At 38.1% G+C, this 14,432-nt stretch overlaps 3 protein-coding genes across 6 annotated transcripts in view; 2 read left to right on the top strand and 1 right to left on the bottom strand.

The window, feature by feature from the left end:
* Positions 1–250: 250 nt before the first annotated feature.
* On the bottom strand, positions 251–3,177 carry arl16 (ADP-ribosylation factor-like 16). Of its 2 annotated transcripts, XM_059347905.1 has the most exons (5): positions 2,335–2,512; positions 1,860–1,914; positions 1,303–1,419; positions 1,082–1,197; positions 251–934 (listed from the first exon to the last, which is right to left on the bottom strand). In XM_059347905.1, the coding sequence occupies exons 1-5, from the start codon at positions 2,409–2,411 to the stop codon at positions 769–771; spliced, it is 531 nt and encodes a 176-aa protein (XP_059203888.1). In that variant the 5' UTR covers positions 2,412–2,512; the 3' UTR covers positions 251–768. The 2 variants fall into 2 exon arrangements, with proteins under 2 accessions (XP_059203888.1, XP_059203889.1); XM_059347906.1 differs by lacking the exons at positions 1,860–1,914; positions 2,335–2,512 and adding an exon at positions 3,160–3,177.
* Positions 2,459–4,756, top strand: fn3krp (fructosamine 3 kinase related protein). The gene is made up of 6 exons (XM_059347903.1): positions 2,459–2,870; positions 3,090–3,241; positions 3,376–3,467; positions 3,623–3,705; positions 3,852–3,974; positions 4,077–4,756. Exons 1-6 carry the CDS (start codon positions 2,730–2,732, stop codon positions 4,413–4,415), a joined length of 930 nt encoding a protein of 309 aa, XP_059203886.1. The 5' UTR covers positions 2,459–2,729; the 3' UTR covers positions 4,416–4,756.
* A 1,609-nt stretch (positions 4,757–6,365) lies between these two features.
* The window catches only part of tbcd (tubulin folding cofactor D), a 33,234-nt gene continuing 25,167 nt past the window's right edge, over positions 6,366–14,432 (top strand). For 2 of the 3 annotated variants that reach the window (XM_059348405.1, XM_059348406.1), the window contains exons 1-10: positions 6,366–6,885; positions 7,000–7,050; positions 7,143–7,240; positions 7,899–8,000; positions 8,152–8,298; positions 8,746–8,801; positions 12,051–12,183; positions 13,235–13,280; positions 13,860–13,992; positions 14,276–14,418. In XM_059348405.1, the coding sequence (XP_059204388.1) occupies positions 6,708–6,885; positions 7,000–7,050; positions 7,143–7,240; positions 7,899–8,000; positions 8,152–8,298; positions 8,746–8,801; positions 12,051–12,183; positions 13,235–13,280; positions 13,860–13,992; positions 14,276–14,418 (1,087 nt within the window). In that variant the 5' untranslated portion in view covers positions 6,366–6,707. Of the gene's footprint in view, positions 6,886–6,999; positions 7,051–7,142; positions 7,241–7,898; positions 8,001–8,151; positions 8,299–8,745; positions 8,802–10,653; positions 10,792–12,050; positions 12,184–13,234; positions 13,281–13,859; positions 13,993–14,275; positions 14,419–14,432 lie in introns of those variants that run through there. The other variant, XM_059348407.1, reaches the window with a different exon arrangement.

The following is a 14,432-nucleotide window of genomic DNA, read 5'->3' on the forward strand; positions in this document are numbered from 1 at the left end:
CTTCAGAATTTACTATAAGCAAGGCAACATTAGAAAATGTATGAATCCTGATTTATTCATTGCTTGTGAACCACTGACTCATCAAATATAAGGGTATAATTGGAAAACTGCTACATTCAGTTGATTTTTATTGTTTTAAATGTTCCCATTTCCTGCATTATCAATACATGTCATATGAAATCATCAGAACTCAGACACACACCCAGTTCAACAGTATTTGATATGCACTTTATGCCCCCTGCTGGTAGTGACGTATCACTACTCTGCTGCATCATGTAGAGTAATCTCAGCTCCTCTAACATGTGTTCCTTACACGTAACTAGTAATTAAAACTGTGCAAAAGCTTATTTTGTTTCAGTATTAAGCCAGTTCTTAGAGTAACATGACAATCACACACAGTCAGCCATGAGTTTCAGCAGTTCACTGTTTACCTGTGCAGAATTTTAGTGAGTAAAAGTGACCAGTACAAAAATTGTTAACTGAAGGTAAGTAGTGCTGATTTAACAGAAGTTAAACCATACAAGCATTCCACGTGGCCATGATATCACTAATGTATGTCTTTCCCCATTCACTCTCATAACCAGGGACCATATTTATATAGCACCAAGGATACAGCAACAGTATTTTAGTGTGTCCAACACTAAACACATCATTGAGTCCTCTTAAAAGCTGTGTGTAACCAGACTCACACAGAGGATACTGACATGTCTTGCCATTCAAAGTCCTTTGAGAGTTGCATGACTGTATAAGGAACAAATGTATGATAGTTCACTTGACTATGATGGACTCCAGCCAGTTCAGCACCTCTTGAAGTCCCTCTCCAGATCGGGCGCTGAGTTCCAGTGTTCTGATTGGCTGAGTAGCAGATGCAATTATGTCATCCAATCTAAACAGCGATTTCATTTCTATGAGACTCATAGTGCAAGGCATGTCCCTGGAGAACAGTGGAAATAAAAATAAGAACAAACACAACAGCATGAATAGCTTTCACCAAGAGACAGAATTATGATTTGGACACATGTTGAGTTGAATGATATGACATTTTGCAGGTATGGCAAGTGAATGTATATGCGAGTGTCACCTCTTGTTGAACAGAATTAGCACAGAGACACTGTGCAGAGGATCAGCAGAGAGTAGTGACAGCAGCTGGATACAGGAGGAAGATACCTGAGCAGTGTTGGCTGAGTCCACCATGAACTATGAGAAAACACAAAGAAAGACATTCAGTTTAATGATTCCAACACTCAATTATTTACCTCCATAAATGTTGCAATAATATGCAGGATGTAAACAAAAACTTACAATGACAGAGCAGCAGTCTTTGAAGTAGCTCGGCCATATAGGGCCCATGCAGCCTCCCAGCTCTCTTAATGTCACCTTCTTCTTCTTCAGTGTCAGGTCTGTCAGGTTAGTTCCTACCTGTGGAGGTTTAAACACAGTGGAGACATTATGAAATTGTCCTCAAAACTGAGCTAGTTAAAATAGTTGGCAGATTATGAAACAATTGGCCCCTACACCTATACAAAATACCCCACCAACTACAGTATCTGACATAGGTGCAAGACAAAAATATGTTATAGTTGTTGAGCCTGCTTTTTGTTGATCTGTTGCATCTTTAGGTAGTTTTGTGTTTTTGTAATCATTTGACATGTCTTTGTTGTGGTTTTGCTCTCTTTGGAGTCGTTTTATGTTTCTTTGTGGTCATTTTGAGGCCCTTTCTGGTTGGTACGTGTCTTTTTGAATGACATTTTGTAGGTGCAAGCAAGGGGGGCCCTGACACTCTAGGCCCATGGGCCTGTGTTCAGTAGGCTCATTTAGTAATGCATCCATGATTAAAACTACCTTTCATTATTACTTACTGTGGGCAGAGTAGGAGGAGTGTCCCCCAGTCCACCTAATCCATGCAAACTGAGCTGTAAACACAGAGTGTCAGGAAAAATATCCACAGGAGGCATTGCATCCGCTTTAGAAGCAAAAACTGTCAGTTATAAAAGTGTCATTTTAAAGTAATTGTTTCTAGCACAATGTCATATATCATCCTCACACTATTTTTCTTGAGTACCAAATCACTTATTTAACCAATATACTTCTACAAATTCTTTTGTAACTGCATTTGCACTCAAACTGGTGCTAATTTACATGAAGGTATCTGTGGCCGTATATAATAGGCTACTTACCTAGCTGGGTTAGTATATATTACATATTTATGTGTTGCGCAGTAAACGTGGCTAAATTAGCTAGCTAGCTGTAGCTAACGTAAGTTAAGCTGCAAAGCACTTTCAGGTCACAATTCTGTTTCCTATTGCAAAACATTGAGCTGTGCAAAAAAGGATATTTTGTAGACGTTTCAGCAACAACGTTTTTCCGACACCGGTCGCTCCAAGAACCAGACAAATGTCATTGCTGCTCATTTCGGTTTTCTAGCATATAGCCGCTTTAGCTTCATTTAGCACCATGGCGACGCTCACATGACCGTCACACGTCGCTGTGATTGGAGGAAGTAGGGGTCCGTCATTTCAGTCTTACTTCTGATTGGCTACTAGTCCCCCCTATAAATCTAACGGAAGAAAAACAAGACTGACGCGACCATCCTCCAGCTAGAGCTCTCGTTGGCTTACACGACGGAAACGGTCAAAACGCCCCCTAAACTCTACGCACTATTGTCGACATGCGTTGTTATTAGCATTCACACGAATTGAATCCATTAGAAGTGATTGAAGGACACAATAATGGAAGCTAAATTAAAGAAAGAGTTGGGAACAGCTCTACTGAAGTCGACTGGTTACTCAGGAGGTGGATGTATCAGCGAGGGCCAGAGTTATGATACTGACACTGGGAGAGTGTTTGTGAAGATAAATCACAAGAGCGAGGTATTTTATCATCGTTTTTTAAATATTTTAATTCATTAGAATTACTTGTATGTAGTTGGTGTCTAGACTATATGAAGCTGCTAGCTTGAAAGCCAGATAGTGTTTGATTGCTCCTGAACTTTGTGCACACCTTGCAAAATGGTGATGCCAGTGCAGATATCTGCTGTACTACTGCGCTGCTGACCAACCCAAATTCCCTTTTGTTGTTGTTTCATGCAGGCCAAATTGATGTTTGATGGGGAGATGGCAAGTTTGGAGGCCATTTTAAAGACAGAAACTGTTAAAGTACCCAAGCCTGTGAAGGTGATTGAGCTTGACACAGGAGGATGTGTATTTGTGATGGAACATCTGGACATGAGAGGTCTTAGCAAGTAAGAGTTTTCTCTTACAATAGTTTAGTAAGTAATAGTAATGAGAACTAGAGGGCATTGTTAAAATACATCTGTGAAAGTATAGTTTGTTATTTTCTAATGAAGTACTTTACTCTTTAAAATCCAATATGAAGGTACTCAAAGCATCTAGGAGAGCAGCTGGCGGACTTGCATGTTCACAATAAGAAACAGTTGGAGAAATTAGAAAAGGAGCAGCAGACAGTGGGTAATTCATGTTAATGTCACTTTTATACATGCAAATGTAGACAAATGCACAGAAATATATTTTACCTTGCCATTAATACACTGGATAACAGTGATAACAGAGTTTAATACTAATTAATAAATATGTACTACTCCAACTTATTTGACTGTACACAGGAAAAGGAGCTGGACAATCAGAGGTGGCCGCTGTTGAAAAATATGGCTTTAGTGTAAAGACATGCTGTGGATATATACCGCAGGTAAGAAAAAAACATTTTATATTTTTTCTACGCAAGACTGAACTGTGTAGTAGTTTCTGAGATGTAGTACATTAGTGGTGCATCTCAAAGTCTTTGAGATGTGACAGAAGTCCTTATTGCATAAATTTCCCCCCTTACCTCCCCAGGAAAATGGGTGGCAGGACGACTGGCTGACATTTTACTCCCAACAGAGGCTGCAGCACCAGCTCAACCTGGTGGAGAAATCTTATGGAGACAGGCAAGCCAGAGAATTATGGGCCGAGCTACAGGTGCACCCTCTCTTTGACCCAATCAGACACGAAACATAGTGTACACACATACTTATGATTGTGTCTATAGTCAGATTTATATGTTGTGTCTGTTATTTACAGCTGAAGATCCCTCAGTTTTTCACAGATGTGGAGATCGTTCCTGCTCTCCTCCATGGAGACTTATGGGGAGGCAATGTGGCACAGTGGGCAGAAGGACCAGTCATCTTCGACCCAGCCTCCTTCTATGGCCACTCAGAGTATGAGCTGGGTATTGCAGGGATGTTTGGTGGCTTTGACAGCTCTTTTTACTCTGCTTACCATGAAAAGATTCCTAAAGCGCCAGGTTTTGCAAAGAGAAATAAGCTTTACCAACTCTTCCACTATCTGAATCACTGGAACCACTTTGGTGGTGGCTACAGGGGCTCATCAATAAGTATCATGAAGGACCTACTGAAATAATTGCACTCCCATTCACATTTAAGCTTCACAGTCTTAATCTCAAACAAGTATTATGTATATATTGACAGATAATAATTTGATCAAAAATAGTATTGGTCGGCTGGCCCATCCTTGTAGATAATATCACATAAGGCATACCACAAGGCTGAGTCCTTGTCGCAGCAGACCCAAGTTTTAAACCAACCCAATGTCCCTTTGCTGCATGTCTTCCACTCTACCTCCCCCTTCCATTCTCTGCCACTATCTAAGTAGTGTGGCTTATTTTTGAAAAGACGAAACAGAACATTCTAACACTGTGAGTTCTATTATGCACTACATAATTATTTGTCATATTTTCTTGGGTTTTTGAAGAAACCAAACACCACATTTCCCATTAAAGATCAATAACAAATCTGCAAATGTCTCCAGAATTTCTTGTTGTGACAACAATACCAAAATAGCCTAGGTGTTAAACTGTTTCTGAATATTCATCACAGAAGAAGCTGAATACTTGATATTTTGATACTTAAATCTATAACACAGCACAATAGTTTATATAGCCTACTGATCACATACTGTTTGTAAATTATTGAACCAAATAACTATGCAGTACAGCATTTGTAGCCTATTTTGTTACTTTCCACCACTGGTAGATTGTTAAACAAATACACTATTGGAGTGGAAAATATGAGGTAAGCCACATACAAAATCTTAGGTGAGTCTGACTAACGGTCAGCGAGATATGCCCTAGACACACAGACACACACACAGACGCTTGTTGCTTTATAGATAGATACTTATTGAGGTACTTAGTATTTCTATTTTCGGCTGTTTTATACTTCTACTGCATTACATTTGAGAGGAATTGTTGGCTACTTTTTATTCCACTGCATCTGTATGACAGCTTTAGTTACTAGTTATTTTTCAGCCTCAGATTAACACAAAAAATATGATTAATCAATGAACTGATAATGTAACATCTAATACTTAATTGTTTCCCAGGATGAAATAAGATACCCAGCAGTATGTAAAGTAATATTTAGGTATATATAGATACATTTAAATAGGATAAGATAAATAAAAAACAACAACCTTATTTGTCCCATTATGGGGTAATTGTACTGTTGCAGCAGCAAATGTGCATAAAAGAAAATAAAAAAGCATAAATATTGAACAATCAAGGGGGATAATATTAAATGATAGAACAATAACAAAAAAAATCAATAGAAAAAATGTATACAAATGATGTGAACGGATGTATAATAAATCCTGCACAATGAGTGGCCTAGTTTTACTGTGTTAATCTAAGTATTTGGTTGCTCCTACTTTTGTACTTTTAATTAAGATAAAAGGTCTAAGTATGTCTTCCACCACATTAACCCTCTGGGGTCTATGATCGTGGCGTCCTGATGTCATGTAAAACCAAAGATATGATAGGAATAAAGTATAGAAATATTTGCGTGTTGGTGTAGCTCCCTGTGTAATTTTGCACATAGTTTGTTTTGAAGAGTTGCAGCTAACAAGGAAAAAAAGCCTATAAATATACATGTTTTTATGGGACTTTTTTGCATATTGTTTTATTATATTTAAATTTTACCTTTTTATATGTTCATATTTGCATCCTATGTTTACATTTTCAAGTTCCAAAACATTTCATTGAGCATATTTGTGTTTTTTATTGTAGTAAATAGTATAATTTTTCAACTCGGATTTCATGATTTTCGGGCTCAATATGTTGATCAAGTAGGTTAAAGTGAGAAAGTAATTGTCAGATAATATAGGTGGAGAAAAATGGATACCAAATATGGGCATAGTAAACATTTTTTATGTGGTACATGAAGGGCAAAATTCAAAGTATTCAAAACGGCCAAAATAGGCTCAGAGCCCAGAGGGTTAACCAGAAATCAATACTTATATTCACAAAAGAGCTGTCACATGACAATGTGAGACCTTTGAACCTTCTGGCTTGCCGTACCGGGGCGGGACCCGCAGCTGCAACACAAATGATATGGCGCATCAAAATAGAGAAGGCTGGTGCTTCGGTTTTGTTTAGTGCAATTTATTCCAGTTTATATGCAGCCAGTTTCCTCATGAGTACTCTCTAGACCAAGTCTGTGTCGCAGCTTTAAATTGAACAACTTCCGGCTTCTTGTAAACGTAATTTTTAATCCACATTCCTTTTGCCAGTCATGAATGCTAATTACGCTAGCTAAGTGCGATTACGCTAGCTAAGTGCGTGCTTCATAATTTATAACAACAGACGCTAACGTTAGCCTGTGCTACAAGACACTTTGAGGGTAGAAGACTTGCAGAATGGCCTTAACGGAGGAAGAGGATGGGAGTCCCGGTGGTGAAGGAGGAGAGTCCATAGTACAAGCCTGTGTGTTGGGGGGCTTCAGTGAGAGCAGCGAGACCAGAGCGCTCATCTCCGGCCTGCCGGAGGTCCACGGGGACTTGGTGACATGCGAGTCCGCCGCACAGAGGTTCTTGGGTGAGACAGGCTACAGAGAACACGATTCCTTAAATAAACATCTTTTAATCAGTGCTTTGGCCTGGGGGTGTTGGCTTACTCGCAATTCATCACACTGCCCACTTCCTTCCACAGTGATAATGAACAGATATCAAGAGCAGCCTCATCTGCTGGACCCACACTTAGGTATTATGATAACTCTAAATTAAATCTGCATTAGTGCTGTAGATTTATTTTGATAATGTATATTTGATTACAATGCTTTAATTGGGGTTTAGAATGGATGCTGAACCTGATCCTGGAGCTTGTGAGGAGTGAGAAGTCTCCCCCTTCATTGGTTCATTTGAGCTTCAAGTTTCTCTACATCATCTGTAAGGTAAGTCAAAACATAATGAGACCCACTGTAGAGCAATTTATGTCTTTCATTATGCTACATCAAAGTGGGTTACATAATCTTGATTACGTTTTCTAGTCATAAATCTGTAATACACATTGTGTTAAGTTTTTAGTTTATAAGGGTTTAAAACATTATGATAAAAGTATATGATGGCTATCCCCATGCTCAATTATGTCTCATTAGGTTTTGCATCAATTGTAAGTTGATACCATTTGTTTCATAGTATTGGTGCACTGGAGAATTGACGAAAATGGTCAAAACTCCTCCCAAACCGGCATATAAAGACACCAAGACCTATTGCAACGCCATAGCAAAATCCATGCTCTGATTTGGTATCAAAACATTTTGGAGATTTCTGCAAGAACTCCACCACTCGTTTCATATGATACCACTATCTTGGTTGTAGTTTTAGAATAGAGCATGCTGAGATGAGATGAGATGGCTGGTGGTGCGGCGAGTCTAACAAGGTTATCTGTTTCTTGTCTGCTATGTCAGTGAAAACCCACCAGACCAACTAAACAGTATAACCTGTGACACTCATTTCAGTGACACAGCAAAGTTATCCAGCTGATTCAGAAACCCTGATTTGTAAGACAGTTCTCAGGGTTTTTGTATTGATTTATTTTTTCCTGTGCAGGTCAGAGGATATAAAATCTTCATGCAGCTTTTTCCCCATGAGGTGGCAGATGTCCAGCCAGTTCTGGACCTGCTGTCCAGACAGGATCCCAAAGACTCTGAGGTGAGACTGTCATGTATTCTCAAGGGGAAAAATGGCGAAAGAGAAAAAATGCCTTCACATTTACACTTACACCCTACAGAGTTGTAATACTTTTGTTGTTAGCTTTGTCAAAGATTTAACAATAGTGTGTTTAACCATCCTCTCATTCTAGACTTGGGAAACTCGTTACATGTTGTTGTTGTGGCTATCCATGACCTGCCTCATACCCTTTGACCTTTATCGTCTGGATGGTCATCTGGAGTCAGACAGCGGCAAGGCCAGAGAGCCCATCATGGACCGGATTCTAGCTATTGCAAAGGCAAGTTAAGTATATCATTTTGATCTTATTTTGCTGTTTTGTGCACAAGACATTCTTATCACAATCTATATGTTTAGGTCCCACTCCAAATAATGGCCTGGTTCTGCCATCTGGATTTCTACATTCTCAAAAAATATCTAAATAAACTGTCTTAATGTTTGACAGCAGTATTTATGTGACAGTTATGACACAGAGTGACTTATAACAAAGCACCCTCTGCTGTTTTAGACTGTGCTATATTCATAATTACAGAAACAGAAGAAACAAATCATCAGTATGTTTTCCTGTTGAAATTGAGTTCATCAAAGAGAATCCAGAAGCTTTTATCTGAACTGATTTTTTTCATCCCCGGGAATGTTTGTGAAATTGTCTGCAGTTACTCCAATGTTTAAGAATATTGTGATGTTCTACAGTTATGTTATATATCCAATGTATTTATTTTTCCAGTCTTATCTACTCGTCAGTGACAGTCCTCGGGATGCTGCATCTGTACTGGTATCAAAGTAAGTGCACCAACCTCCCACATGTAATTACATCGTAATTAGTAGACAGGAAAAAAAACCCAAACAACACATGTTCAATAACAAAACAAATTCAAGAAGGATATGATCAACAATTAAATCACTAATATCAAACAAAAAAACAGTTCCAAAATAAGTGTAAACAGTTTCAGAAGCCAGAGCACAAAAGGCACATTTATCAGAAACTTTATCTTTACATAAATATCTCATGATAAAGGCTAGTGGGGTGAAATGTAAATGTCAATTAGGTTTTCTTTAACATTAATATATATATTTATGATGTAAGTTCCATATCTTAAGGTGGTAGGAATATACTTCTGAAAGCATCTTAATAGGCCTTAGAATAAAACTCATTGAGTCGGCAGATTGACCCACAGGATATATCAATTGTTCTTTGTCTGCAACTGAATCTGTCTTTATTACCAAGGAAGATCCCATTAAATATGGTGCATATGATGCATGAGTAAATGCCATACATCATAAAATCCAGTAGATGGGAGTAAAGTTCACCGGTGACAAAATATAGGCAGTTGTAGAAATGCAGTGACTCAAACTTCATACAGAAAATAATTATTATGAAGCACTCTAGGACAGTGGTTTCATAGGAAAACCGGTATTATTTTACCACCACCATGTTGTTTTTCTTTTTAAAGGAAGTTGTGTCTATTGAAAGGTAAATACACATAGATGCACATTTATATTTGACTCAAATAAAAAGTTTATTCCTTATTAACAAGCTGCCTTTCATAACAACTGTTTTTAATAACAAGGTGACATCTTCATGTTGTTACTTGAGTATTGTTGAGTATTTTTTACATGATAATAAAGTTTTTTTCTGTTTTTCACAAATATATGTTGAGTATTAGTGATGGGATGATGATACCTCAAGGAGTGTATTGACACACTACACAAACTGTGTCATCACTGTATTGACACTGTGTTGGTCACTCAATAGTGCCCCCTGCAGTAGTTATAAAATCATTGGAGGTAAACAAAATGAAAATGAAATGGAAAAGCTAACATGCTGCAAACCCAACATCAGCCTGTGAAATATTTAATCGCCAGTCCTTTACTTAAAATATGATCTCATCATTGTATAATTTCATTTGCTGAGTTCAATTTGTTTGCTGAGTTAAGTTGTTCATGAGAAGAGTTTAAAATTTGCTTAAAACCTTGTTTGTGTAAATGCTAAACTGAGTTGGTATGTAAAATATAGCGAATTAGTCTGTAATAAAATTAAGAGTTAAATTATTTCAGACTGGGGAAAACTTCTTGGAATGATCCATGAAGTCAGTGGAACAAGGTGAGGCCAAGCAAAAATCCAACAGCAACAGCAAAACTCCATCCAACAAACCCACAACATGTCGATACAGTTTGTTCCCTTGTAAACACACTTTGGCGCAGCACTTCGAAACGACACACCACCTGTATCGGTCACATGATTTTTAAAAAAAAGCGATACACGCACCAATACGGGGTTTCACTCTTGTGTGCTCGGCACAGTGCTGACGCACTAGTGTTGTTCGTCCCATCACTATTGAGTATGTATTATATAAATATATAAACGCAGAGCTGAGGTGATGGCAGAAAAATATTTTGACATAATTCTAATAGTTTTAGAAATATACCCGGGCACATGTAGTGTGGTTGCGCCTGCAGATTTGCATATCTTTTGAAGCTATTTTTTTTAATTATTTTATTGCACGGTATGTTAGGGTCGGTTTTTCACCTGCTCTCGCGATTTTCCCTCGAGATAACAGGATTGAGGAAGTAAACAAACCATTCCAGGTGATGCTAAGCTAAAGATAGCCTGGGGGTCTTTAAGGACCTCGGCTCTTTAATATTTGCCAGAATCAGTCCGTTAACGTTACGGCCGGTGTTGTTTAATATTACTGAAGCCGCAACCGTCGTCTGCTGACCGCTTCAGCAAGTGCTGACTACAAGTTTGATTAAAGGCTAATATGGACAAACGGTTAGTGCAAATGCGTCTAAAACTGCGGAGGCCTACATTAACAAATAAATATGACACACACAATAAATATATCAATAAATAAAATAAAAACGAGGAACGTGTATTAACCGGCTTGTGTGAGTTAGAGAGCGGTGTCCTGTCTTGGACTGTCTCAGAACATTTTGGTACCCAAGGAAAGACTTCTACTTGATAATTCGGTCATTTAATTATATTTTATACAAAAATATATATGTAACAATATGTTTTGATATTTTGTTCTGTGCCATGCTATCGACATGTTAGACATGTAAACTCAGTTGCTTCAGTCTAGGCAAAGTTGAAAAAAGTTCGGCCAGTTGAAAAAGTGAAATAAATCAATGATGTCAGTAATTGTAACTTTTCAATCTCCACTGATGTTCACCTGATCATGAGTTGTTTAATATTGTTGTTTTGCCATAGATCACTGTAAGCCTTACAGTAAATTAACAGTAAGTTAAACATGATATGATCGTACAGTGTAAGGTTATATCATGTTTAACTTATAGTGTTTAACTCAAAAAACAATAACAAGAACCACTGTGTGTGATTACAGCTCAGTATTCAAATGGGAGTGTTATTGTTGGCCCTGGCTTATATGGAGCTACTGGTAGGGTTCAGTCTTAGAAGTTTACTACATTAAACATTAGCTATTCTTGTGTGTGATTTTGCATAGGTTTGTTTTCTGGAGATACATATCAACACATGAAAAGTATCTATATTAATATTGTGTGGAAGAAGTATAACAGTTCCTTTGGTGAGGTCTTAAAAATCATTAAATCAGATTTCAAAAGGTTTGCACATGACCCTGTTATGAATGCTGCACGATAATAATCTCCAACTCCGATAAATTCATGTCATCAACCACCTTCATGTTATGTTATACTGAATGTATGCAAAGTGATTCCCAGTGTGTTTTGGATAATAACAAAGCTTGTTTCAAACATCAAGGCCAAATGTCTGCTGTGTGTCTATTATGTAAAGCCTGTGTCAGTTGTGATGTCAAAATTCAAAGACACTATTAAAATATGGCAGTTGCCCCCCCCCCCCCCCCCCCCCCCAAAAAAAAATCTATATAACTCTTTTATCTTTATTTTTTTTATTTTAACCTCTCTGATTCTAATTCTGCAATTAGATTTGCAGCCAGTAGAGGGCAAGATTGTTCTATGATCCTCTTTACTGCATGTCTTTATCCACATGAAACCTCTCATTGCTTTCTTGTCTCATTGTACGTGACTGTACAGGTTCATGACACGCCCTGATGTGAAACAGAAGCGCCTCGGTGACTTTCTGGACTGGAGCCTGACCACTATATCCCAGACTGATGACAAGTCAATGAGAGACATAATAGTGCTCGACGGTGCCCTGCAGTCTCTGGTAAACACTCTCACGCTGACCGATCAAACCTGGAGTGTCGCATGCACGCCTGTGTGTGTATGTTGAAAGTCGGTGTAATCTGCTGTATTAAAACCTGCACAGGGTAGTTTACAAGAGCTGACACGACTGGTATGTCTCACACAATAACTAATGTGGTTTTGGCAGGTGTGTAATGCACCTGCTGCGTGTGTGGGACCTGCTGTTTCAGGTGACTTATGTCAGTTTAATCCACTGCTTTAAGCTAAACGGTTCTTCATCAAATACGAATGACATTATGGGCACTTGAAATCCACTTTTTCATCTTGATGCCTCTCACATTACACCTGTTTTCACTGCAAATCTCTAACAGTGATGAAGGGTATTTTCAAATCACTTACTGTCGGCTAAGGTAATGTAATGCAGCCCTTAAGCGAGTACATTACATTCGTATCATTGGCACGTAAAGTTGCATAACATGTTCAGAAAGTGTCTCTTTGTATTTATTGTCTGAAGTGAAGCTTGTCCCAACCTATTTGGTGCTTAGGGCGTTCAAAAGTGACTCTGTGTGTTCAGTCAACAAGCCTACAGGACCCAATCCTGCATGTTTTTCTGTGTAGATTGAAGGTAAAGTGCTGCAAAGAAATCAAGATTTAAGGACAAAAAGAAATTGTCAAGAAAATAGCTAGCCCTGATTTGGTTTTTGAGAGTAAAGATCTTTACACACAGGAAGCATTTTATTCATGTGATTAATTAGCATGTCAATATGTGTTTTTGAAATGTTGTTTTTATGCATATATTTAGTCAACAACAACTTGGGTAACTTGTAATTAGTCTTCTGCCTGCGAATCACTTCAAACCTTTATTGAACAAAAATTTGCAAATTTGCAGTTTTAATTTCTGTGTTTAGTCATCACACTCCTGGTACGTTAAGGCCTTAATGTGTATTTCTTCACTTTATTAGTCCAATAAAAAAAGTGTTATGCCTTCCAAAATGTTACTGCAATGATGCTGCTTTAATCACACCCTCTGTAGTATCTTAGATTGACTTGATCATCTTATTTTTGTCCACTAGGCAAAGCTTTTCAAACATGGAAAAAGAGATGACCTCCTGCAGTATGGTAGGTTCCCTTTCCCCATTTATCTGCTGCTAAGTGAAAAATCAACACTTTGCTCTCTACTATACACTTGATGGTCAAAGCAAAAAAAAACAATTTCCTAAACAGGAGTCATTGAAGCTTGTAATTTTCACATGTGTAGTCTAGTTTAGTTGCTTTTGCCTGTGGTAACAGAATTATTTGTGTTTGCAAATCGTTATCTAAATGTCCTACGCTGGAGGGGAGATATTTGAATGCAGACATTGGGTGATATTTGCCTTTAAAGTAAAACAGCAGAGCCTTCACATGCATGAATATGATTTATTCTTTCACATGCTATCTGATGCACAGACACTCCAGTCGTACCTTGTCAATAGCAGTTGGAGTATATGTGAAACGCAAACACACTCGCATGTAAATATTTGAAATTTTGAATTGTCAACATAGTGAGCTTTTTTTTTTCTGACCAAAAGGCACATGTTTTTTTTAGTAGCCTCTAGCCAGAAATGTCTAAATATATGTCTATTCTATTTTGTATTTAACAATTTATTTTCTATCACCGTATTACAACAGATAATATTGATATCTTTATTTGTTTTCCAGCTCCTACAATCATGCAGTGTCTGGAGAAGAAACACCTCTCAGAGAGCAACCAGGCCATGCTGAGGAAGCTCGGTGTCAAACTGATCCAGAGGCTTGGCCTCACCTTCCTAAAGCCACGTTTGGCCGCTTGGAGGTCAGAAATAATACAAATTAATTATATCTAATGCTATGAAAACTAGGTCTCAAACCATAGCCAATTTAAGTCAATTTAAATAATATGGTCAATACCAAAACAAAGTGCTTTGAATATTCAGTAATGGCTCCCCATTCATTTTGGAATTGCTCAATATCAAGTAAGATTCCAGCAAGTGCTTCATAGTTAGTAATGTCACATGTGTCACAACACATTTATGTCTCAATCAGACCCCAGGGCAGAACTGAGTGCCCTAAAAAAAATCTTTTTCTGTGTTTTTCAGGTATCAGAGAGGCAACCGCTCTCTTGCAGCAAACCTCTCCATGTCCCAATCGACCACCGGCGCTGCAGCTGTGACTCCTGAAGTGGAGACACAAGAATTGGAGCAAGACTATGACATTCCTGAGGAAGTGGAGACTGTTATTGGTCAGTTTCAGCCT

This window comes from Centropristis striata, chromosome 13, assembly GCF_030273125.1.
Source record: "Centropristis striata isolate RG_2023a ecotype Rhode Island chromosome 13, C.striata_1.0, whole genome shotgun sequence".
Lineage (NCBI taxonomy): Eukaryota > Metazoa > Chordata > Actinopteri > Perciformes > Serranidae > Centropristis > Centropristis striata.

Coding starts and splice junctions, on each gene's coding strand:
- arl16 (XM_059347905.1), bottom strand. CDS start 2,411: ATGAGCAGCAATGACATTTGTCTGGTTCTTGGAGCGACCGGTGTCGGA. Junction 1,420..1,859: donor CTCCTCCTACTCTGCCCACA/GTAAGTAATAAT, acceptor AAACCTCCACAG/GTAGGAACTAACCTGACAGA. Junction 935..1,081: donor CTAATTCTGTTCAACAAGAG/GTGACACTCGCA, acceptor ACTGTTCTCCAG/GGACATGCCTTGCACTATGA.
- fn3krp (XM_059347903.1), top strand. CDS start 2,730: ATGGAAGCTAAATTAAAGAAAGAGTTGGGAACAGCTCTACTGAAGTCG. Junction 2,871..3,089: donor AGATAAATCACAAGAGCGAG/GTATTTTATCAT, acceptor TGTTTCATGCAG/GCCAAATTGATGTTTGATGG. Junction 3,242..3,375: donor GACATGAGAGGTCTTAGCAA/GTAAGAGTTTTC, acceptor TCCAATATGAAG/GTACTCAAAGCATCTAGGAG.